The sequence below is a fragment of the Chroicocephalus ridibundus genome, chromosome 17 (genome assembly GCF_963924245.1).
Source record: "Chroicocephalus ridibundus chromosome 17, bChrRid1.1, whole genome shotgun sequence".
NCBI lineage: Eukaryota > Metazoa > Chordata > Aves > Charadriiformes > Laridae > Chroicocephalus > Chroicocephalus ridibundus.
In genome coordinates this window covers 4,167,261-4,192,375 of record NC_086300.1, presented here as the reverse complement: position 1 = coordinate 4,192,375, position 25,115 = coordinate 4,167,261, and the positions used below count along the sequence as shown (strand labels likewise).

Here is a 25,115-nt window from a genome sequence, read left to right as displayed (position 1 = left end):
CGAGGGCCATTTGAGCAGCAAGAGCCTGGGAAGTTCAGCGTACAAAAAGAAAATCAGCAGCAGCAAGGGAAGCACGGCTGTGGTCGCAGCAGAGCTGACAGCTGAGTTATCTTTCCACACCGATGCCCCAAGAAAACAGGAGAGCTTTGCTGGGAGCTGCCGGGCAGCTCGAGCCTGTCTCCATTGAGGACCAGCCCAGCATCATCCACAGCAGCGTCTCCTGAAGTGCGGGACGGGAGGGTTTGTGCTGCCTGGCAGGGCGAGCAGACGGTCCCAGCATCTCAGTCCTGCTGCTCCCCAGCCCGCCGTGTAGGCAAATGGGGTATTCTCTCTCCTGACAAACTCGTCAGTTTGGTCTGTCACAGCCTCAGCCGTCCCCCCTCCTGTTTATCTCCGCGCTGGTTAAACAGCCCGACGCTGCAGCACGGCTGCAGGCTTTGCTGGGTTTCTTGCGTGTCTCCAGACCTGGAGGGTCTGGAGTTGCTGCAGGAGCTGGAGGGGCGCAGGCACCAGCTGACAGCCCCGGGAGCTTCCCAGCCACCTCCTGGAGCAACAGCCCCTTCCTTCGGACACCTACACTCGGCACAGCTCAGGTTTGGCAACCGCTACCCACTGCTGGAGATACGCTCATAAGGTGAGCTAACAAGTCGATATAGGGCCACTGTGAGTTTAAACTAATCGACGGACCAGAAACTGTATTTGTATAGACTGCCAGAATAAATTCAAAAGCCTAAAAGGTGCTAGGTGATGGGAGGGAGATACGCTCGCCAAATACCGTTGTGCTCACGTGGAGAGGAGGAAGACACAGTGACGATACTGCACAAGGATGATGAGAACAAACGCGGGTGGGTTAAGAGGACTCGGTAGTGACACTTGTGAGCCGCGGCTCGAGCAGGGACACGATTTTGTTCACTAACGTTTGCAAAGACCCTGCAGAGGCAGAGACAAGTACGGTGATGCCGAAGGCTGTTCTTGGCATAGCGCCTTGCTCGGTTTCTTTCCTCCCAGGCCGCAGGTGGGCACTTTCATGCTCTTGCAACCCGCACCCAGCACAACAGCACCCAGTCGTCGCTTGAGCTTTCTTCGTGCTGGGAGCGCAGCTGCTCCGATTCCCAAATAGCCTCTGTGACGCAGCCGAAGTCTAAGACCTGGTGGGGGGAGAGCAGACACAAAATATTAAGTCAAAAGCCGTCTTCACTTGCTACTGACCCAGCGAGGACTCGGGCAGCTCATGTCAACTCAGAGCGGAGGATCGGGCACAGACAACCTGCAAATGCTCCACGGTGTTTAAGGGCTCAGGGTGGAGTGAGAGGTTATTCAAGGCAGGTGTTTCAGCTCCAAAAGGAATAGCTGCAGCTAAGTCCTCGGCGTTTTTCACTCGAGTATATGCGTGAGTGTGTTTCGAGAGCCAGAGAGACGCATTAGGACACAAATAGCAGGCAGGCAGGCAGAGATTTTGAGAGGATGCCTGGTCTGACTATTAGAAATGAAGAGAGTCAAGCACTGTGCATTTTCCAACGCTGTTTATTTGTTTTCTGGAGCCCACTGACACAGCTGGAGCTGGCAGTGGAGCACATTCTTTTTTCCTTAAAGTGTCTATGTGACATTAAGTCAAGGCTAACACTGTAGTCAAAGGCATTTAGAGAGGGCAGCAGCAGAAGCGATGATGAGAGGTGTTGGGAGGAGGCTGTACAGCAGGGCAAGAGGCGCAGGCAGCACCTTCCCTCCCACCGCCACAGCGGAGACGGGGTGCAGATGCGCCTATCATCTTTTTGGTTATCTGCACCAGACAAACACAGCACCATGCAACACAATCTGCAGCTGGGAATGGGCGGAGAGCAGGATGTGGATAGTTATTGCAGTCTGCCTTTTCGGAAGCGCGGCTGCCGGCGGCGGGGAGCAGCCTGACGAGTCACCAGGCTGCCAGCGGCTGGGACGCCAGCTCCCGAGTAGCGTTTGCTTGCTGAAGGGAACCACAATACTCAGGATGCATCTACTGGGATAAACCTCTCCCTTGGAGCCAGATCCACTCCGCCGCATTTCAAATGGAGTTCAAGTATCTAAAATACCGTGTAAGAGCCACCTATCTATTTCCTTCGCAGGAGGTGGACTGCCGTGGTGTCTCGGCAGGTTAAGGTTCCTTCCCAGGGTGCCTTCTCTCCCAGCTCTGGCCCAGACCTGCACCTTCTGTGGCGACTCACTGTCCAGCCTAGCTGAAAGCAGCACCGCCTCAAACATCACCTCTCTTCTAAAGGAAGATTGGAAGAATACCTTCTCCTGACCGTACTCCGCTGCTAGCAACAGCACCCCCCTCCCACCCTCCAGCCCAGGTCCCGCGCAGCCCGCCGCCCCACGCTGTGCGTGCTGTATCGCTGCGCAGAGGCTGGGCCGTGGGGGCAGGAGGGTGGCACGCACATGGGGGTCGCTCCCTTTTACTTCGTTTCACCCAGTCACAGACCTTCCAGCACCTCAATACTCCTCCGCCAAGTGGTTCCTTCACCCCAAGCAATCCGCACAGCAGCAGCCAGCCCAAGAATCTCCACGGTGGGGGTGACTCCTGCACCCCGGTTTGCAGCCGGGACCTTTGCTCAGCCCTAGAGACTGAGAGAAAGGCTTTGGAAAGGCGGGCTGGCTCCCGCAGCCAGCACCATGCCCTTGTCTCAGCCAGTAACTGTACAAAAATGGACAACACACACACGTTATTTACAGCCTGTTTTTCACATGATGGAGCAGCTCTTGGCTCGGTCTTTCCTGATCTCTGTGTCGTTGAGTAAGTCCGTCCTGCCAGACATCTGTGATGCCCGCTTCAGTCCCCGTTTGGAGTTGCTGCGCTTCAAGTTCTTGTGCACCCTGTTGACGGAGGCGAGTGTGGTCACGTGAAACACATCCCGTACGCTGTTCTCCGAGACCTTGGAGGAGCACTCTGCGTAGGCCACTGCCCCGATCTGCCGCGCCAGCGCGCTGCCCTGCGGTCCAGAGAGAGTGGGAGGAAAAGGGAGGAAGGTTAGGAGACCAGAGCTCTGCAAGGAGCATCCTTTCGCATCCCCGTCAGCCCCGCCTTGTGCTGGCAGCCCCGTCAGAGCGCCGCGGCACAGCCGGAGCGGCTCGCTCGCAATGCTCAACTCGCCACCTCTGTAAATAAAGCGCAAGCAGCTAAAGTGCAACACGGAGCCGGGCACAGAGCAGCCCAGAGCGCAGCCGCCTCTGCGCTGCACCACAGAGGTTGCGTCTCTGGGCCAGCCTGGAGACACTGCGGGGTCCCCCGGTGGCCACAACCGCCCCTCAGACCCACCCCCCGGCTGCAGCTTCTTCCCCCCTCAGTGTTTCCCCAACACTGAACCCAGCAGGAGGGTCACTCGGAGCAGAAAGAGCTGCACTGATCTAGGAGATGCAGAAGGACAACACTCCCCTTTAGCCAGTCCAACTTATCAAATCAGGCACCTCCACCGCCTTTGAGGAAAGATTGCTCAGCTGCCCACCAGGAGGCTGTTCAGCGGAGCATCAGGAATAAGTCAAGGTCTGCCAGAGCTGGGCAAATGCGTGCTGTACGCGTGAGCAGCTCAGAGTCCATCGGCCAAGACCAAACCAGCTTGAGACCAAGACCTGGCCACAGCGGGTGATTTGCCGCTGAGCTTCCTTCTACTATTAGGTCCTGCAGAAACGTCCCACCTCACCTTCCCGAGCCCCGGGGGGACGGCTGCTCAAACACACCTGCTCGTGCGTCACAGGGATGAGGCGCTGCTTGGAAAGCTCCCGCAGCGTGTTCAAGTCCGTCCGCATGTCCAGCTTGCAGCCCACCAGCACGATCTTCGCATTGGGGCAGAACTCTTGAGTTTCCCCTTGCCACTACAGAGGAGACAAGAGGGAGAAGGTGCTCAGGGGCTGCTGATGGACCAGAACACTTCAAGAGGCCCGGCAGCACCTCCACGTCAAGTTGATTTTGGCAGCAGGCAGCCTGCGAAAGGGTCAAGGTTGGAACAACAAAGGCAATCACAGGGTCTCAGCTCGTCGCTCCCAACCCCGTCCAACCAGGCCGAGACCCCCGGCCCTGGAGGGAAGGACGGGCCAGGAGACTTGTGCCATCAGTGCCTACCAGAGAGCATCATCCCGATGCTAGAGCAGGGTATCACAGAATGGTTCGGGTTGGAAGGGACCTTAAAGATCATCTAGTTCCACCCCCCTGCCCTGGGCAGGGACACCTCCCACCAGCCCAGGCTGCTCCAAGCCTCATCCAGCCCGGCCTTGGACACCTCCAGGGATGGGGCAGCCACAACTTCCCTGGGCAACCTGTTCCAGCGCCTCCCCACCCTCACAGTAAAGAATTTCTTCCTGATATCCGATCTAAATCCACCCTCCTTCAGTTTGAGGCTGTTACCCCGTGTCCTGTCATTACACTCCCTGATAAAGTCCCTCCCCAGGTTTAGATGAGCCATTAGGAAGAAGTTCTTTCCACTGAGGGTGGTGAGACACTGGCCCAGGTTGCCCAGAGAGGGGGTGGAGACCCCATCCCTGGAGACGTTCAAGGCCAGGCTGGATGAGGCTCTGAGCGACCTGATCCAGTTACAGATGTCCCTGCTCACTGCAGGGGGTTGGACTAGGTGACCTTTAGAGGCCCCTTCCAACCCAACCCATTCTGTGATTCTACGATCCAGCCAACGCCTCCGTGCCTCACCGCCACGGCAGAGCCCACCACCCTGCTGCAGGCCCACCAGCCGCTTCTCCTGCTCCCGCCAGCGAAGGGGTCTTCCCTCCACCCCAGCGAACGGCGGCGGCGACGGCAGCCGGGGTCCCAGCACCGCCTGAGCATCAGCACGCGCTGCCAAGGCACCATGGCCCGCCCCATCCGCACAGGACCCGTCAGAGCACCGGCACTGCTGCTGGCAGCCGCCGCTTTGAGGTCTCTTGCATCGGACCGGCGGTGCCCGGTGCCAGCACTGAGGCCGGCCACGGCCCCGCTGCAGCCGGCACGGCCGGGCTTCAGGATGAGGGGACGGGGCACAGGCAATGACGGTCACCACAGTCAGGGTGGGACCCTCCCGGCGAGGACGCAGACTGGGAGCGGCGCTGGAGGCCGAGCTGAAGGCGGGAAGCAGCGGGACAGCCACCTTCCGTGTTCTGGGTAGAACACGAGGCTCTAATGGGACTTCAGACCCGGACTCTGGTGTGTGTGGCTTTTCCAAACAGGGGTCACAGCTGTTTCGAGACTGATTGGCTCGTCAGGGCACTTTAACGACCGCCACAGGCAATGATGGGAATGGCCGGAGTGCGTCTCGGATAACTTTATGCTCGCTTGCTCCAGACATGCCCCGCAAACCTGCTAAATCTGAGCTGCGGTGCCCCGCGCTGGGCCAGGGGGGAACCGTCCTGGGCATGACAGTGGAAAAATCATGCCCACTGCAAAGGTCAACTCGCTGGACCTTTTGAACCGTGGTCAGCGGGGAGCTGTTTGCACAGCACACTCATTATTTGTGTATTATCGAGAGCCACATGTTAAAAACATTACGACGTTCAGAGCGTAGCTACAGCCGGGGAGATGAAGAATTGAAACGATGGCAGGAGAAGGCCAGGGCAAACATCCACGTCCTTTGTGCTAACAGTCCCTTTTCGGAGCTCCAAAAACGAATGCCCGGTGTGCAGTTAAGTGTCCCCAGCAGTAAATAAAACCGTCCCCTGTGACCTCCCCCAGGGGAGACCTGCACAGCCTCATCAGCGTGTCCACACCCTGGTTACTTACCTGGTGTTTCTGAAGTAGGATGCAGATGATAAACTGAGATTACCCCGGCTAAAGATATCACTTGTAATTAGCAATTTCCTGCTGCGCTAACTGCTGGTTAAGCACATACCCTAGGCAATTAGAAGGGGAAAGAAAACCAACCCCCCCAACCTGGGGGTCCATAACCTGGTGGGGAATGGAACTGCCAAGAATGACCCAAGTTTCATTCAACCAATATCACACCAAAGCAGCTACAAAATATGGAAAAATCTTATTTTCCACCAGGAGGTGGGCTCAAGCATCTTCACCATGACCCCCCTTTCCCTGCTGCCAGGGACGTTTGTCCACCAAGACCCAGGCACATCCCAGCACCCGGGCAGCACGCCGAGTTCACAGCTCCTGGGAGATTTCTGGTGTCATGGCCACACAACATCAAGGGCTAGCACACCCACAAGAGAAGGACGATGCAGTCCTTTTGGAGCTGGAATTCAAGCACCCTGATTTACCTGAAGAATGAAAATCCTTGAAGGGATTGAGCTATAGGGTCTGCTCTTACCAGGCAGAGGTCACAGAATCACAGAATCCCAGCCTGGCCGGGGCTGGAAGGGCCCTCTGGAGATCACCCCCTCCAACCCCCGGCCAGAGCAGGGTCACCCAGAGCAGGTGGCACAGGAACGCGGCCAGGCGGGGTTGGAATGTCTCCAGAGACGGAGACTCCCCCACCTCTCTGGGCAGCCTGTGCCAGGGCTCTGCCACCCTCACAGCAAAGAAGTTCCTCCTCCTGTTGAGATGGAACTTCCCAGGGGCAAGTTTGTGCCCGTTACCCCTTGTCCTGTCCCCGGGCACCACTGAGAAGAGCCTGGCCCCATCCTCCTGACACCCCCCTTTCAGTATTTATCAGCGTTGATAAGATCCCCCCTCAGCCATCTTTTTTCCAGCCTGAAGAGACCCAAATCCCTCAGCCTTTCTCCATCAGAGAGGTGTTCCAGTCCCCTCAGCATCTTGGTGGCCCTTTGCTGTCCCCTCTCCAGCAGTTCCCTGTCCTTCTTGAACCGGGGAGCCCAGCACTGGACACAGCACTGCTGCAGGTCATGGCTGTCGGTAATAACGTGGGGCTCCCCAGTCTACGGAGAGGGACACGACCCCCTTCTCCCAGGACTGACACCTTAGGGAGCCTAAGACTTGCTGCGCTATCGAAGCTTGTCGGAACGAAGGCACCAGCCCACGAAAACCCGCTTTGTCTGAAACGAAGAGCTGCTTGTTTGCATTCTCTCAGATGGCCCCTTCCCTTCAGCTGTACGTGCTGTACAGGCAGCCCCGGCATCCGAAGGGCAGCAGTAGTAAAGATTTCCTCTGCTGAATTAGCATTTTTGCCTGAGGCTTGAATAGGGAGTGTTATTTTCCTTATTCGCCTGATATCAAAAGCTGAAACCCATCTCGACTTCATGGTGTCTTAGGAATTTTCCTCACCTCCATAGGCTGCCAGCCTGCACCAAAGGAAACACGGCGTCTACTCAGAGGCACTTAAGAAATCCCCTGTGATTTAGGGTTTATTTTAAGTCGCCGTATCAAAAAGGCGTTGCCTAACAGTGCTCAAAGCATCTGCGAGGCTGCCCGGGGAAGACCTTGCACCGAGCAGCGCAGACCCACACGAAGTGTGTGCGGAGAGACAGAAACAAATCCCAAACCCAGCTAATTATCGATGGGTTTGCATCTCATTAAGGTATAAGTGATTTGCTTGCATTATTACCCTGCTGACTCCCGAGCTGAGCCGGGAATTCTTTCAGTCCGCATGAAAACACGCCTCCTTCCACCCGGCGCGCCTGGTACCCGGGACCCGCTTTGGAAACGAACACTGAGCCATTGACCGAGTTATCTGAAGGGTCTTTGTCCCCTCACCAGGACACCGCTGAGACACAGCCCCACTTCTCAGCCCTCCCAGCAGCTGGGTAAGAGGCACTTGCTTCGGCACAACATTTGGCAAAACGCGGAGAGGCCAAGAGGGCAGTCGGTACAATGTGACTGGTTCAGAGAGTGGCCAGTCCAGCGCCGGCAGCCCGGGGCTCACTGGGGAGAGCAGCAAGAGGAATCGCTGCTCTGTAGTGCTTTTCACGCCTCGGTGTCTCAGCGAGATTCACAAACGAGATGCTGGCCAAGACTCGCCTCTGGGACAGGATGCAGCCGCCAGTGAGCTCTCTGCAGCTCGGCTGCACAGCGGCAAGAGCTCCCTGGAACCACGGCTCCTGAATTTCATGGAAAGAGGCAGGGAACGGCCATCACCCAAGGGATGCGAGTGGCAGGGAAGCCATTTACCCTCTCCCCTGAGCAGCATCCTGAGTTGCTGGACTTCACACCATCTCGGAGTAAAGCCTCACGTGGGGACCTCTCCCTGGGTGCCACCGTCTCCCCCGGAGCGTGGCAGGCAGGGACCTCTGGGAGGCCAGCCAGCGGTGCTCCACGGCAGGTCCCCAGCCCCTGGGGGGCTCTCCAGGCCCTGCCAGACCTGCCAGCTGGAAATATCTGCTTTGCCAAAAGGCGCTAACGTGCAGGGAGAAAACTCTCAGCTGCTAACGCAGAGCATGGCCCGGCAGCTCCGCAGGCAGACGGTGCTCAGGGCCCTGCTGTCCAGTCCAGTGGCATTCTGCCGTCTCATTTTTTTCATTCCCGGGTTTGAAATTCAGTGCCACAGCTCATTATTCGTGTTGTTGAGCTACGGGGAACCGACTGTTGTCTTTCTTACTGTGCAGACGCTGAACTGAGGGAACAGCCAAAAAAACCTGAGCTCTCTACCTGCCTGGAAACAGGCACCAGGGGCCAGTTCTCCGCTGCTGCAAGCGATCCATGGCACACTCACCGGTGGTCATGCTAACCAGAGATGCACACCACCTTCCAAGGTCTTCATGAAAAGCAGAACAAACGCCCTACATTTCTCTCTGTCCCCACATTTGTATGTGCACACGCACAGGCGCCCCGCACATGCTGCAGGCTGCCATTCACTGGGCCCCTTTCAAATGGAAATATCTCGCTTTCTGCTGTCGGCAGCAGCAGACCATTCTCATCTGAGCACACAAACTCCAGCCGAGGTTTGGCCACAGGGCCGGAGCTTTTAGCCCTGATGGCTTCTCAGGGACCCCAGGGCGGCTGCGGCGGGGGACATGTCTCCAGCCGGAAGGCACGCCGGGCACTCACCTTCTTGAGCACACTGTCCAGCGTCTCCGGGCGGCTGATGTCAAAGCAGATGAGCACAGCGTCCGAGTCCGGGTAGGCCAAGGGACGGACATTATCGTAATACGCTGAGCCTGCAGAGAGGAGCGGGAGGAGAGCGGTGAGCAGAAAGTCCCGTCCCACCGACCGCCCGTCACCCCAAGGCAGGAGCCCCAGCCCTCTCTGCCAGGCAGAGATCTTTAATTCCAGAATTCCAGTAAGAACTGGAGACGCTGCCACACGACGCAATGCTCTGTCGGAAATAAAGGATGTTGACCCAAGCTTTTGACCAGTGACCAGACACCATTAAGGTTCAGCAGAGTTTGGTTTGCAGAGGATTTGGTCCCTTTGTTTAGACAAGAAGTCAGAGGTTTGGTCCTCGTGCTCTTACATTTATCCCTTTGTGAGGATATAAACGCGAGTTTTGCATCCCTCTCCCTCCCTAGGAAGCATCTGGCAAGTCCGAGGCTGGAGCTGTGCTGCCAGGGCACGCGGGCTCACTGCAGCGCAGGGACCTGGGCAGGGCTGTGACACCGAAGAGCAGCCCCCGCCTCTCTCCGCCACTCGCATCCGTACCCAACACTTGTCATGCCGTTGCCGTACCACCGACAGGGGAAAGGTGTGGCTGAGAGAAGCCAGGGAATGCTGCTGCTATTTTTCATCCTCTCTTGCTATCTTTATACGGGAGGGCTTGCTCACATGGATTGTGAGAATTTAAGGCAGGTAAAAAAAAAAAAAAAAAAAAAAAAAATCAGGCAGATTCTTTTTGGTGCATAAAAGATGTGACAGGATTTGGTGAGCGAGCTGGAAATTGGCGGGGATGATTCGGTATGCTGCAGGATTTCTCAGTGAGCAGGCAGAGAGCCCAGCCTGGATCCTGCACAGCTTCTGCCGCACACGCGCGCGCGTACACACACACACACCTTCGATGCAAATTTCAGGCATTAAAGCCATTGTCCCATAATGGTTTTTTTGAAGTGCATTCTGTGCGCGATTGTAGATGCCTCAGTAAACAGTAATGGAGCAATCAGCTCGCTGCTACTTAAAAACACTGTTTCGGTTTTATATTTGGCTTTACAATGGCTTAAACTTCCTGGAGGGATGAGAAGCAGATGTTTATTTATGAAAAGGGGAAGCGGAGACACCAGAGTCCTTGTTGAATCTGCCTCCTCTGAAGGAAGGATCGCCCACCCCGAGGCCGAGGGAACCGGACGCGCATCCTGCCCCGGCCCCTCGGGACGCCCGGACCCGGCACTTTCCCACCCTGGGGAGGAGGGTGGAGCACCCAACCCAACCCCGGTGTCAGGTGGCTCCTTGATGAAGTTCAGCACCTGATGAATTATGGATGATGGTGGCTTATGTTTCCGGGAGGATGGGAATCTGCCTGGGATAAGCGTGAGAGGAGAATAGGCTGATTCTCCCCAGGGGCTCCAACTCTGGCTCTTGTCTGCAGGGGGGCTCCCAACTGATGTACGGCAGAGAGCGGGGCACAGCCCCTCGGCACAGCTCTGCGCACCAGGTGCTTTGCAAACACCCCGGAGCCCACTTGCGAGACTCATCCGGGAGAGCAGACCTGGCTGCGACCGCTCCTTCCTCCGCCCAGAGCCCACACGGGCAGGCTGAGGGCATGCGTTGTCCTCCCAAACCCTGCCCAGCTCCCCAGCCTGGCCACGCGCTCTCCCCTCCACACCAGCCGACAGCAAAGTTCCAAGGGCGGCCACCACCGGGACCTCCGCAGCACAGAGCCCAGGGCACGCACAACCAGCTCAGCCCCAGCTGTGCCCACGCAGCCCCCACTGCTCTCGTGGGGGGATTCCAAATCATCTACAGGGATTCTAACCACCAGGGATTCTAAATCATCTACAAAATCATCTACGGGTATCTCCAGCTCTTACAGGCAGCCACACTGCCGCCAGCCCGCAGGAGCAATGGCACCCCCTGCTCCCAGCAGGGAGAGAAGCCGCAGCCCGGGTCTGTGTCCCTGCAAAGTCACCGGGAAGAGAAGCAGCTGGGATCCAGCACAGAAAAAAAAACCCCAGACCCTGATCTGTGCAGAGCCCGGCCCTCTTCCCAGAGGGAAAGTCACATTCCCTGCATGGAAAGGAGCCAGCCCCTGCGGTGCCTTGGCCAGCATCAGGCTGGTGCACCGGGCACAGCGAGCCGGGGCGACCCTGCAACCCAGGCGCGGGGATTTCTGACACAGCTTCAGGCTGACGCTGCTTCAGTCCGTGACTGGCAGAGCTGGCACCAGCGAACGCTCCCTCCTGCAGCGCAGCAAGGTGACCCAGCTCCCGACGGGGACGCTTTCGAAGGCAGCGCCAAGCTCAGTAGCGCCGAGCTCCACTTTGGGCCGAATTTTCAGTCTCGCGCCCGGTGTGGGTTTAACGGATGGGATGGGAGATCCAGCACCGATCCGCATGCTTGGATTCGCTGGGTCCTTTATCAGAGCCATACCCTCTCCCCCACGCACACAGGGGTATCTGCCTCCAGACAGGGCTCCCCAGCACACGCTGGAGGAAAGCGTTCCCACACACATCCTCTCCCTGCGGCTCCTGAGTTTTACATAAACACTGCAGATAAATCTGCCCCCTCCCAGCCCAGGAATGCTCCTTTTGTAGAGGTGGTTTTGGCTCCATTCAGCACAGACATTGCCACAGCAAACTGTATCATAGCAACCCGCTGCTCCCCTCAGCAGCCAGCCAGCTCCTCGGCCGCCGATGCGCAGCCGAGCAAGCCCTTCCGTCATCCCGCAGGACCACCACCATCCCCACCCCGGAGCCAGCAATCGAGCTCTCGCCACCCGGGACCACGGGAGGAGAGACCCCTGTGCTGGTGCCAGGAGCTGACGGAAGGGATGCACCAGGTCAAGAACCTCGTTTTCTTCCTGAGATCAAAATTGCCTTCACGTTCATTAACTTTCTGCTCCAACTCCGAAGCGCAGGAGCAGCCCCTGGCACCTTCGCTGGTAGTTCAGCTCACCAGCTGCTCCGGCAGCAGCAACAGCCAGCGCTCCCGGCCTCGGCCACAGGAGACCGATGGAGACCGATGGTCAGAGCTCCCAACGGGGCAGGAGAGCTGCTGTCCTCCAAACTTAGGTCATCTCCAGCTTTCTTCGGACATGTCTCTATACCGAATCGGCAAATTCTTTCTGTTTGGGGGATTATTCTTCTAGTTTTGGCATCTATTACTTTTTCATTGAGTGTGGCAATTAAAAAAAAACAACAACCAAACCAGTCTCAGTTCCCTCAGCTCCAGGTCTTGAGCTTCATTGATTCTAAGCAGCCGACACCTTTCAGATATTCCAGCAGGACGCCCCAGGGACCCAGAGTCTGGCACTTCGGAACACAGAGGCACCCAAGGTCGTGTGTCTGCAGATCCAGCCTCCCTTCGCTGCGTGAGTCATTCTCCCACTTGGCACCCAAGTTTGCAAGAAACAGGACCTGTGTGCATCTGTTCATGATTACAGGGAGAAAACTGGAGCAAGCCAAAAACCAGCTTAAAAATAAAATCCGTGCGGGTTGTTGTCTGAAATATGGGGGCAGATACAGCCTCTTTCTTATCAGCTGGCAGCCCCTCAAAATGCCTGGCACTGTGACTCGGAGACGCAGCTCTCGGGCAGGGGACTGAAATGTGCTGTTTCATCTATACCAACATAGTGTTAATCTTCATTTGTTCCTTATTAGCTGTTCCGAGCGATAATGAGCCTCCTCACATGGGCACCCTCCATCCCACAATAGCACGTTACAGACCAGGAAAGCAAAGACGCACGCAGAGCCGCGATCTGCTCTGCGAGGGGCTCCCGCAACCCCAGCCAGCTCTGGCTCCGAACGGAGACGAGCGCTGCCAAGACCTAAATTTTTTCAGCATCGCACTTGTCTCGGAGGGCTCACTGTAAACCCTCCCCATGGAGCCAGCAACGCTGCGGCGCACGCTGCTTTCTGCGGGGACAGCCAAGAACATCCTTCACAGGATGAAGCAGAAATTCATCCCAGCTTTCTGGAGAGCCGCATCGACAAGCCCGAAGAGCCTCGAGTTACCTCCCCGCAGAGCGGTGCCAGACGAGCAGCGGCCTTTAGGGACTACAGAGGATGTTTTCTTTGCTTGACAAATCCCACCACCAGCTCAGCCAAGCTTTTCTCTGGAGGACAAAGCTGTCAAAGGAGGACCAAGGTGCAGCTGTCACAGTAGCCTCTCTCCATGCATGGCAAGAAGCCTGTGTCACCTCTCAGCTGGCATCAGACATGAGGAGACCATCCCCTCCACTGCCAGGGGTCCACATGGCCGAGCTTCACCGGCTGCATGTCCCTCCAGCACTTCCCAACACAGGGGCTCACAGAATCCCAGCCTGGCCGGGGCTGGAAGGGCCCTCTGGAGATCATCCCCTCCAACCCCCGGCCAGAGCAGGGTCACCCAGAGCAGGTGGCACAGGAACGCGGCCAGGCGGGGTTGGAATGTCTCCAGAGACGGAGACTCCCCCACCTCTCTGGGCAGCCTGTGCCAGGGCTCTGCCACCCTCACAGCAAAGAAGTTCCTCCTCCTGTTGAGATGGAACTTCCCAGGGGCAAGTTTGTGCCCGTTACCCCTTGTCCTGTCCCCGGGCACCACTGAGAAGAGCCTGGCCCCGTCCTCCTGACACCCCCCCTTGAAGTATTTATCAGCGTTGATAAGATCCCCCCTCAGCCGGCTTTTTTCCAGACTGAAGAGCCCCAAATCCCTCAGCCTTTCTCCATCAGAGAGGTGTTCCAGTCCCCTCAGCATCTTGGTAGCCCTAACTCTTTGCTGCTAACCCTTTGGAGCTGCCGCGTACCAGCACGCATGCTCAGCGTTTCCCAAGGTTAAGCAGAGCTTCTGGAGCTGAACTCACAGCTCCCAGTGGCCTTTTGTTGCAGAGAAATTTATCCGAGTGACTGCTTCCTAGCGGCAAAGGCCCTGGGTGCAGAGGCCACGGCTCTGAGCCCCCTCGCGCCGGCCATGGCTCGTGGACGCAGCTGCCGCGGCTGTGCTTGGGGAGCAGGATGCTCGTGTTCCACCACCGCACGCTCTCCCCACTGCTCCAGAGCTGGTTAATATTACATGAGGTGCCAGTGAACGTGACGGCTTTCATGATCAGTTGTTCCTTTGCCAGGGCAGAGGATGAAGGTGTTAATAATAATAATAATAATATATTTTATTTATAACACACCTAAGAATGAAATCTCTGCCCGATTCACGGACGTGCTGGGCAGGGAAAAACCCACCCAGCTGCTCCTAGTTGGGACTGTGGCCATGGGCAAAGCGGCGGCCGGGGAAGCGGCCAGCAGGAGCCCGGCTGTGCTGGCCCAGCCCCGCACCAGCGGGCTCTCCCAGCCAGGCACCATTTGCATCAGAAAGGCCCCCAGCCCCCTCAAAGCCCCCGCTATTGTCCCCTCCCAGGGCCCACCGAGGGGAAAGCATAAAAATGCTGGATGGAAACCCTGGTGGCGAATGAAAGGGCAGAAGTGGCAGCTGTCCCAGACGCCCGGTGCAGAGGCCGGTCCCCATGGTGAGCCCGCAAAAATCTCGGCTGCTTTTTTCTGAGACGTCCAGGACGCTCCAGAGCTGCCATTTCCTCTGCAGATGCAACAAGAGGGCACGGAGTCACCCTAAAATATTTCTCACTGCTAGAAAAGGGGAAATCAGCCCAGAGAAACAATGGCAGAGTTTACGGCGGAGGGTAAAGAGGAATTCAGCCTCAGGGAACACACAAGAGCAGCGGTTAAACAGCCCCAAAGGTCATGCCCGCTCCCTTTATCCTACTGGGAGCAGACTAGGAAGGAAATTTTTCTTCTGTGGTCCTTTTACTCAATGCAGTGAACGCACCACGGCCCAGCCAGTGCCTGAGGGAAGGGGCAGGTCACGGCCCCGGCCAGGAGCTCCCCGAGTGGGCACACCTCGGGCTCAGACCTCCTTTGCGAGGACAAAGCCGCCCATGATGACAAAACATGTCACCCGTGTCCACCAGCAGCTGCCATCCCCACGGCCACCTCCACCCCGGCCAGTCCCGTGACGCGGCCCCAGCAGCTCCCCGGGTGTCTGGGGGTGTCCCCTGCGTGCGCGAGCCCCCAGGCCATCTCCTCTGCAAGACCCGCTGCAGCTGGGGCCCTGGGCATCCCAGAGCCCAGGGACAGGCATCCACAACAGAGAGGCCATCTCTCACCCAGGAGGAACCACGAGCGTGGTCAACTCTGCAGACACGGCTTCCCGCCTCGGGGATTTACTGTGTCCAGTGCTGGGCTCCCCGGTTCCAGAAGGACGGGGAACCGCTGGAGAGGGGACAGCAAAGGGCTACCGAGATGCTGAGGGGACTGGAACACCTCTCTGATGGAGAAAGACTGAGGGATTTGGGTCTCTTCAGGCTGGAAAAAAGGCGACCGAGGGGGGATCTTATCAACGCTGATAAATACTGAAAGGGGGGTGTCAGGAGGATGGGGCCAGGCTCTTCTCAGTGGTGCCCGGGGACAGGACAAGGGGTAACGGGCACAAACTTGCCCCTGGGAAGTTCCATCTCAGCAGGAGGAGGAACTTCTTTGCTGTGAGGGTGGCAGAGCCCTGGCACAGGCTGCCCAGAGAGGTGGGGGAGTCTCCGTCTCTGGAGACATTCCGACCCCGCCTGGCCGCGTTCCTGTGCCACCTGCTCTGGGTGACCCTGCTCTGGCCGGGGGTTGGAGGGGGTGATCTCCAGAGGGCCCTTCCAGCCCCGGCCAGGCTGGGATTCTGGGATTTTAGTTGCCTTTATAAAGGCAGAAGGCAATGTTTGAAGAGCAATAGCTCAGTGTGCCTGGTATACGACAGACCAGAATATGCAAATGCCCTCCTCATTCCCTGTATCATTAGTGCTGATGGGCTTTATATAAACAGCAGACCAGGAAATTAGCCACTGCAGCCTCCCAAACTGCGAGAGCTGCACATCAGGGAGACAACGATCTGAAGCATCACAAGTTCAGAGACCGACTTCATCCTCCCAGTGTGAAATCAGACCCTCTCTCCTGAGAGAGAATCAGAGGATTTTTTTTTCTTTGAAGATTGATAAACTGCAGCAATGTTCCTGAGCACCCTGCAGGTCCCCGCTCAGCCGGGGCTCGGAGGCGGGTTAAGGATCCCTGCCCTTGCCTGGCTGGTTATTGTCTGGAAGGGGAGGATAATGCAGATCCCACTGATACAAAAAACATGTTCCTGACACTAATATAGTGCTCATTAGAGTCCAGTCCAGAAGAGTGACAAGTGGCAGAGACAGGAATTAAAGCACTGGTGACAGACTCAGAGACACTGGTAATGACGGACTCTGGCAGCACCGTGGTCCAAAGCCCAGACCCGACAACTCTGGGGTCACAATTACGAAAGAAGCAGCAATTAGTGACATTAGAGATTAAAGTGAGTGGCACTAAGAGCAAAGCAGACCTGGCAAAACAGTCAGAGAGAGCCGCCATGGCGCCGCGTTCCACTCCGCAGTGCAGACCCGGCTGTCCCTGGTGAAATCTGGGCTGACAAATCCGTCCCGCTGTCCTGCCGGCACCGAGTGCCCTGTGCCGCTCGGGGTGTCCCGGCTCTGCCGGCACCGAGTGCCCTGGGCCGCTCGGGGTGTCCCGGCTCTGTCCACACCAGCTGCACCTTCCCTCCGAGAGGCCATCTCCACCACAGCCCGAGGCGCAGAGCTTCCACCACGGCATCCCCTGCACCTTCCCATGGAAAACCATTGCTTCGCCACAAGAGGAGACCCACCATCCTCGCAGGCAAGGCCTCAGAAAGGTTTTACTCCAAGTGACGGTCATGATTTGTTCTTCAGAAGTTAGGGTGTGACAGAGCCGCGCCACGGGGAAGGGCCTCAACGCTCTGACCCCGGCAGGCTCGAAACGACAGAGTTTCTTGAAACGAGACAAAGCCCTACCTGCCAGAGAGAAAGCGGGAGAAACAAGGAGAGACGAAGCATCCCACCAAAGCCGGAGGGAGACAGAAAGCAGCAGAGAGAACTGCTGGCCGCTACTCCGAGGGACCGAACGTAGCACGGCCATCGGCCCCGGGACTTTTACAAGCTTCTCTCATGGCCGGACCGTGACGTTTCTCTTGTTTGGGCGACATCACTGCAAAACCCTGAAGTGTAGGAAAGGCATCCATTGACATGGAACAAGCAACCGTCTGGAAAGCGCACGACTGAAACAACAGCTAATCAGCTTGGACAATTAACCTCTGCTCCTAATTCTTACGACGCACGTACAAAAATGAGTAAATTACTAAACAGCCCAGCTGGCATACCTTCAGGACAGCCATGATCAGGATGAAGGGAATGGTATTCACGCGGGCTGAGGTGGCATTTCTGGGCCCCTCTCCAGACCTTATTACTGGAAACCTGTCGCTCGGGAGGAGGCTGTTCTGCTGGATTTACCGGCAGAGAAATCCCCAGCCCAGGCAGGAACAGGCTGCTTCTGCCTTACCCAGCTCCTGTGCCCCGTCTCACGCGTGCCGCTCGCAGAGGTTCAGAGGAGCTTCCTCAGGTGCAAACCGCACTCTGCCGACTGGGAGGCAGCTCTAGAAGTCCCTGCCTGCTCCTTGCGGGGGTCCCTGCTGGCACCTCTGGCTGCTGGGGCTGCAGGGGAGCAGCTCGACCAGGCTTCTCACAGCGTGCTGGAGGGAAATCCCGCCCGCGGCAGCTGACACGGGAGACAAATGGGAGCCAGAAGTCCCTTCCTGGCACTCTTTCATTGTCACAGGGGCAGCTGGCATTGCCACAACCTGCCTGTCATCCTTTCTACGGGGTACAACAAGGACTAGGAGTGGCAACAGATTCCCACAGCATGGCCCAGCCAGCACACGCTCCGGCTCCAGGGAACAGGTCTGGGGCCTGAACCAACACAATTATCTTTATGCAATGTGGCACATTTCAGGTTTGCCGTGCATAAGCAGCAGATCCCTCCCTGACTGCTCGGCTACCAGATAAGGTTTCTCCCCGCAGGGAAGGCTGGGCCCGCACACTGGTGAAGTTTCACTGAGTGGAGATTTTATCGTCAGAATCTGGGGCAAAAGGAAAGCTGCAAAAGTCCTCACTGCACGCATGGGGCCCGGGGCACACGCCAACCGGCTCCTTCAGAGCTCTCCCTCCCACAAAGCCTCCTGCCGTCCTCCATCCGCCGTCCCAGAGCACCGCGTGGTGGGGCGAGAGGGGCATCCTCGGCACCGCGCTGGCTGAGGGCTGGTAGAAAGGCAAGCCACCGCAGGCAGAGGACGGGGCATGACCACCCCGCACCAGGGAGTTTCTGCAGGTCCGTTTATGTGACCACCTCGTTAAGCAGCTTCCGCTCGCCCTAAACATGCGTTGAAGTGGCATCAGGAGGTGCCACGGAGCAGCCGGACCGGCAGAAGAAACGGGGAGAGCAGAGCTGTGCTGTCCTTGCCCACGGGAGAGAGCGGGTCCCCTCCCTGCTGCGGGAAGGGGGTCTGCGTCACAGCCGGGAACAAACCCACCCCACAGAAAGCCCTTCCTTGCCTACGAGGTCACAGCAGCCAACAGGGTCGGCTGGTTGTCGCTAATGGCACCGTTCCTACTCAGCACCCCTCGTGACTCCCAGGACACGCCATCGCCCCGCTGAGCCTCCCGGCTCCGCAGGGGAGACAGGACGGATGCTGCCACGGGGCGTGCTGCCCTGGCTGAGGGAGGTGCAGGAGAAGCAGCCTCCGTCCCTGAGCCACACAGCATCACGGCACCCCAACGCTGCGCCCAGCCCAGCGAGGCGATCCTCCCAGGGACTGTCATGTCATGTCATGTCATGTCATGTCTTCTCAGGTCCATCCTCCACCCACTCCAGCATGAGCATGTCTGATGCCGTTTCTGCTGCAACTCTTTAAACTTCTGTGCGACTGGTTACTGACCTGCCTGAGAACGTGACCCAGCTGCACATATTTTTAGGCTTAACTATGTATTTGTGCTGAGGCAGAACATAAGTATGCTGGTTTCAGGCTCCCAGCCTCAACAGGGAGCATGGGAGGAGCTATTTTGGTATGGAAAGGGCAGCTCCACATTTTTTCTCTGCCTCAGAGTGCAAGCGGCATTGAACTCTTCCCAAGAGAGAACTTGCTCTTGCGCTTTGGAAGAGGCAGCCATGGCAATCCCGGAGCCACGCGCTGGGAATCCAGGCACAGACAGCTCAGCATCCATGGAGATGCCATCACTAAACTCGGCCCCTTTCAGCTCGCTAATCTCATCAACATTCCTCGGTGGTTCCCCTAAAGAAGGCTCCGTTACCGCAGCCTGTAGGTTCCCACGCAGGCTGTACCAAGGCAGACTGTTTGCTGAGCACAGGCGAAGAGGGAAGAAGAAGGGGATTTGCAAGTCCCAATGTTATTCTTGTCTTGAAAGCACATCTGCTTAAGAGACAGAAGCCCCGGCCAAGGACCGGCAACTCCCCTGTCGTGAGCCGAAGCACAGCGGGGGCAAAGTGGCACCGCTGAACCTGTGGGCACTGGCTGTTGCAGGTTGCGGTAGGCACTGTGGCTCTCGGCAGCACTGCGTCCCGTTGGTCCACAAAGGACAGAAAAGTCCTCTCCAGCAGCTCTCCAAGAGGGCAGAGATGACGTGCAAGGTGCAATGCCAGGCCTGGGCACAGAGGATGCAGATGCCCCTGTCAGAAATGGGCAGCTCCACGCTGCACCGGGATCTGCATCAGCAAAAGATGCACCAAGCAGGTAAATGGCCTCAGGTCACGTCACCGCTCCGCTGCCTGCTCCTGGAGGCCACAGACACAGAGGGCAGGCAGAGCCTCCCAGCATCAAGGGGTGCGCACCAAAATCAAAGAACTGAGCCCAGGCTGCCATGCACAGAGCAGCTTCCTCCCCATTATCACTGGAAACAAACCCAAACCCCCACCCGGGTACAGGGCAAAGCCTTGGACGCGCCAGCACGGAGGCTGCAGCACTCTGGCCTCGCCGAGGCAGTGTTGCCTGAGCCCGTCTCTTCCCCTGCTGGTACCCGGTGCTGGGGAAGGGGCTCTGCGGGGACGCCGGTGTGGTGCGTGGGACAAGCAGGGGCATCGGGCCAGTCTGGAGCTGTGGGCAGCAGGTCCGGAGTCACCGCGGAGCCCACTGAGGTCCCTGGGAAGGAGGTCAGCCAGCGCCGAACGCCCTCACTGACGGAGAGCTGTGGAGCACCGCAGAGGCTCCGCTCCAGGCGTGAGACCTCCCGGAGCAGGCAGACCCACGGACACTCCCCGATCCCACTGGGAATGCAGCTATCGCATCGCTGAGGGAACCGACCTGCCCGGCGCACACCTAGTGGTAATCGCACACCCTTTCCCACCTCTGAAGCACGGAAATGAAACTCGCCTACTCTTTGCAAAGCATTGCTAGCGATCCCAAAACCACCCGCCCTTCCTCCGCCCGGCCGCGAGGAAGAGGGCTCCTCCTGACAGGTCTGGGGCACCCCGCGGGTCCGGGAGGCACCCAGCCCTTTGGGAGCAGCACTCCCAAGCCACCAGGCATCCCGTCGAACAGGAGTTTCCCCCCCCCGCCACACGATACCGGCGCCGTGCAGAGGAGTTGTTTCTGTGCCGAGCACATTCGGCCAACAGGCAGCAGAGAAAGAATTTGCCAGAACGGGAGCACGAAGAGCAGCAAAGAGCCGTGTCCTCCATCAGGCTCAGGAGCGGAGGTGCCGGGGCACGGCGGAGCCCCGTACGGCAGGCAGGCTCCGCACCCCTTCGCTCACCCACAAAGGTGTCAAACTGCTTTTTAATGGAGGCTTTAGAAAATGGCACGTAGCGCAGGCTTTCATGGGGACGGGAGGGACGGGACGTCCCTGCTGTGCTGTAAAATGGCACCCGAAGCAATTTCGCTCCCACCGCGTGCCCCGAGGTGGGACGAACTTAAACCGAAACAAACTTGAAATGCAACCAGCACCTGCAGAGGATGGACAAGGGGTCAAGCTCAAGCTTGGTTCACTTTTCTCCCTGGCAGGTCCCGAGATCCGAGGCCCTTCAGACAGTGCCGAGTCCTCGCGTTTGCCCTGTCTGAGCGGCGCGGATTTCATCCCTGTGACGGATTCTCAGTGCTGGAAACTCTCCAGAGTCACCCTCCCGCCTCAGAAAAAACTAATCAATGGACAAAGGGATAAAAGACATTTAAAGGAAATCAGAGGGCCCAATACAATTTGATACCCATTCCGTTCTCCATCGCTTCTGCCCCCCCTTTTGTCAGTATTTCTCTAACTCGATTTACCGCCTGCCTGCCGGCTACTAACGTCACAGCTGCATTTGCCACTTCACACGAGGGGCAAATTCACCCTGAAAGGCTGCATTTTCCGACGCACTTATATCACTACCAGCCCTGGGGAGCCGACAACGTCCCGGTTCGCACAGAGATTATCAACGGGGCTTTGGAGCGGCCAGGGAGGCTGTGGCCAGGCTCAGTCGCAAAAGAAGGGAGTTTTCCGGGCAGACTGCTCTCGCCCCAACACCCATTGCTGGGTGATGCTCAGCTCACCCTGCGCAGCTTCCAGAGTCTCCGACCACTTTCACAACTAACTAGGGGAGGGGAATTGAAAAAAAAATAAAAATGAAGTAAATCAATAGTCAGCTCTTCCTTCCAGGTCTCTCCTGATTTCTGGAGGAGACCTTCAGCTCCGATTACTTACCTAAGAGATGGTGAGGGTTTAAAAGGTAAAGGGTGATCTTGAGAGGAGGAGGGGAGCAGTTTCCCAGCACCTCCCTTCCCGCTCTTGCTGGGATGGAATTTATCATGAGCAATAAGGCCCTGGGTGTGAAGCTGCTCAAAAGAGACAGGAGGCAGCACAGCGACAAGGGAAAGTGCACCCCGGTGCCCATCATTCTGCAGGAGGAGGGCAATTAGCCGCTCTCCATCCCTTCAGCTCAGCTGGGTCAATTCACTATTGTGCAAAATTTCTTTTGCTACCAAAGCACCTGTTTACAAGCGTCTCCAAAGGGTAGGGGAAATTCAACAGCAGCTTGCAGTCTACCGCTAAAAATATCAGTTTACCAGGGAAAATTGCTGTGTATTGCTTGGCAGGACTATTTATCGAAGAACTAGCTCCTGTGTAATTCAAATCAGAGCTGCAATGGAAGCGGATTTATCTGGAGAACTATCTAGCAAACTCTATCTACAACAAAGCTGTTAAACAGGTCTTACATTTTTCATAAGGAGGAGAGAGAACAAATCAAAGTCCATCTCTTGGCTATAGAGATAAACGTTAGGCAAACTTCTATCTTTTGTTGAAAAGGGTAAAAATGAATGGGTGACAGCATCAGATGCAGGTATCGGATACATATACACAGCTTTAGAGACTTTTTGTCATGTCCTTTTCTTTTAACATTTGCAAGATCAAAGCCAAGCATTCCGGAGAATTCCTAAAAAGCAGACAATGCATCAAACGTGCTTCCGCACCCTCAAAAGGTGAAAAGGTGAAGTTTTTCCTGTCAAATACAGATGCTCAAAGCAAAGCCATGCAGTGCCCAATAGACACCCCCCACCCCAGCCCCTTTTCGGAGGCTGCCCTCGGTTCGGAGCCCCCCACAGCCAGGGGGATGCTCAAGCTGCACGACAAGCACCCCGGTGACATGGGGGGTCAGCCACCCCTCATTCCCAGCGCACCCCAACCCGGACTCACCCCCTCGGAGCAGCTCCGGGGACCTTCTGTGGGGCAGCCCCCGGTCGGCCAGGATGGCTTCGCTGTTACCAAGCATGAAGGACTTTGCGCAGCCACGTCCTCCCAGCACCAGCCACGTCCTCCCAGCACCATCCACCATGCAACGCCTGCACCTCGTAGCCACCATTCTGTGCCGCAAGCACAGCTCCCCGGCGGGCGCTGAGAGCGAGCCAAAGCTCCATCCACAGCTCCAGCACCCAGAGCTGCCCGACGAGCCAGCATCCTTGCGGCTCACAGAAGAGCACACGTCATATGGGCAAAGCAAAAGGCTCCTTTTTGTCTCAGGGAATAAAAAGCAGCAAAAGCAAGACCTCCTGGGTTGGAAAGCTCCAGAGCAGACTCAACAAACGCATTTTACGCCTTAGAGCTAGTCCAAGACTCAGTAAAGCCACTGCTCTAGCTAGAGCTGTGCTGATCCTACAGCTGTAATTTGACGGATGTAAAATTATAGCAAGGAATTGAGAGTACGAGAGCAAAGAAAGTCCTAGGTCACGTTTTAATTTATTATTGCTCTCGGACACTGAGAGGACTTCATTTGTCCTAAGGACTCCAGAAATTATGGGGAAAGAGCATGAGCGAGCCTGTGAGGTATGCACACCGACATCCGCAGCATTCAGCCGCACTGTGTGTACGCAGCAGTCCAAACAGGTTGTCAGAGGCAAATTAAAAGGTGCCCATGAACTTTGCTGGATGCCAATATTTTTATGAACTCTGCGTCAAGCACTTCACTTGCAACTCGCGCCTCCACAGAAAGACAGCATTAAGTACGGGAAGGGTCTCGGGGCGGGGAGGGGAGGGGGGGCTGGGACAGCTGTGCCCGCAGCTTCATGCAGAATCACAAATGAGGACACAAAGAGCCAAAATCAAAACAACAACAAAAACAAACAAACAAAAAAAACAACCAAAAAACACAAAGAACCCCAGACGCTCTGCCAGGGAGTGATGAAAGGACGGCGCATTCCCGCAGCGCATTCCTCCCCAAGGTGAGGTCTCTTCCCAACCTGCGCCTTTGCCTTTTCCCCGTTCCTCCCCGCCCGGCAGGGATGGAGCCGTCCCCGGGGGGAGAGATGCCGCCCGGGCAGGGACGGAGCCGTCCCCGGGGGCGAAGGGGGGGGATGCCGCCCGGGCAGGGACGGAGCCGTCCCCGGGGGCGAAGGGGGGGGATGCCGCCCGGGCAGGGACGGAGCCGTCCCCGGGGGCGAAGGGGGGGGATGCCGCCCGGGCAGGGACGGAGCCGTCCCCGGGGGCGAAGGGGGGGGATGCCGCCCGGGCAGGGACGGAGCCGTCCCCGGGGGCGAAGGGGGGGGGCCTCACGGCTGCCGGAGCCAAGACCGGCACGGCCGTGCCTGGGAACCAGCCGGAGCTGCGGGAACTGCCCGGGACCGCCCGACCGGGAAGCCGGCAGGATGCGTGATGGAACGCGGGGCTCCGGGGGAAGGGGAGACCCTCGGCCGGAGGAACGGACGATCGCGACCCCACCGCCCCCCCCCTCCCGCGCCGCCCCCGGCTCACCTGAGGTGTCCCACATGTTGAGCTCGGTGCGCTGCTTGTCGATCTCGAAGCTGGCCGTGTAGTTCTCGAAGACGGTGGGCACGTAGCTCTGGGGAGGGAGGGAGAGCAGAGGTGAGCGCGGCCCGGCCACCAGCCCGCCCGGCCACCAGCCCGCCCGGCCACCAGCCCGCCCGGCCACCAGCCCGCCGCCGCACCTCGGGGTAGCAGTCCTTGGCGAAGACGTGGAGCAGCGCGGTCTTGCCGCACTGCGTGTCCCCCACCACCACGATCTTGCAGCGCGCCAGGTGCCCCTCCATGGTGCGGGGCCGCACCGCCCGCGCCGCCGCTTTACCGGGACGGCCCCGGCCTTGGCCGCGCCCCCGGCCCCGACGGCACCAACCAGGCGCGGAGCGGAGCCGGCGCTGGGCAGGGCCGTGCCGACACGGCCGCCCCCGACCGCGGCCCCGGGAGCCGCCCCCCGCCGGCCCCGCCGCCCCCTCGGGGCGTCCCTCCGCCGGCTCCGTGCGAACCACCCCCCCCACCCCGCTCCCGGGCGCGGCGCGGGGGTGGGAGCGGGACCGGGACCGGGATGGCCCCGCCGCCGCCACCGCCACCCCACAGGCCCTGCCCGGCACCTCCCACCGCATCGCGGCCAGAAGGCTCGGCCCGGAGGCCCGGGGCTACCGGAGCCCACTCCCGACGGGTGCCCCCGGCATCCGCCCCCGGCAGGGCCCGGCTCCGGACCGGCGGGGGAGGCCACCGGCCGCCGCCGTTCCCCGCACGGGGGGTGCCCCCCTTCCCGCCTCCCATCCTGGCGTTGCTGGAACGGGACTCGTTTCCCAGAGGAATATGGCAGAAATGGGAACACCCAACATTTTATCCGCCTCCACGCGAGTTTTAGGAATCCCGTATCTCCGATGCCCACGGGCAAGTTCCCCCGGGGAGGGCCGGAGCCCCATCTTTTGTAGAGGCTGCACCCCCCAGGCCTGGCTGCACAGGGCAGCGGTTCCGCTTCCCCTTCCTCCCTGAGCACAGACAGCGCGT

At 58.2% G+C, this 25,115-nt stretch overlaps 1 protein-coding gene across 1 annotated transcript; it reads right to left on the bottom strand.

Annotated features, from left to right (window-relative positions):
* Positions 1-1,506: 1,506 nt before the first annotated feature.
* RND2 (Rho family GTPase 2) lies at positions 1,507-24,584 on the bottom strand. The gene is made up of 5 exons (XM_063354269.1): positions 24,287-24,584; positions 24,093-24,180; positions 8,903-9,012; positions 3,712-3,846; positions 1,507-2,966 (listed from the first exon to the last, which is right to left on the bottom strand). The coding sequence occupies exons 1-5, from the start codon at positions 24,386-24,388 to the stop codon at positions 2,718-2,720; spliced, it is 684 nt and encodes a 227-aa protein (XP_063210339.1). The 5' UTR covers positions 24,389-24,584; the 3' UTR covers positions 1,507-2,717.
* Between the last annotated feature and the right edge of the window lie 531 nt (positions 24,585-25,115).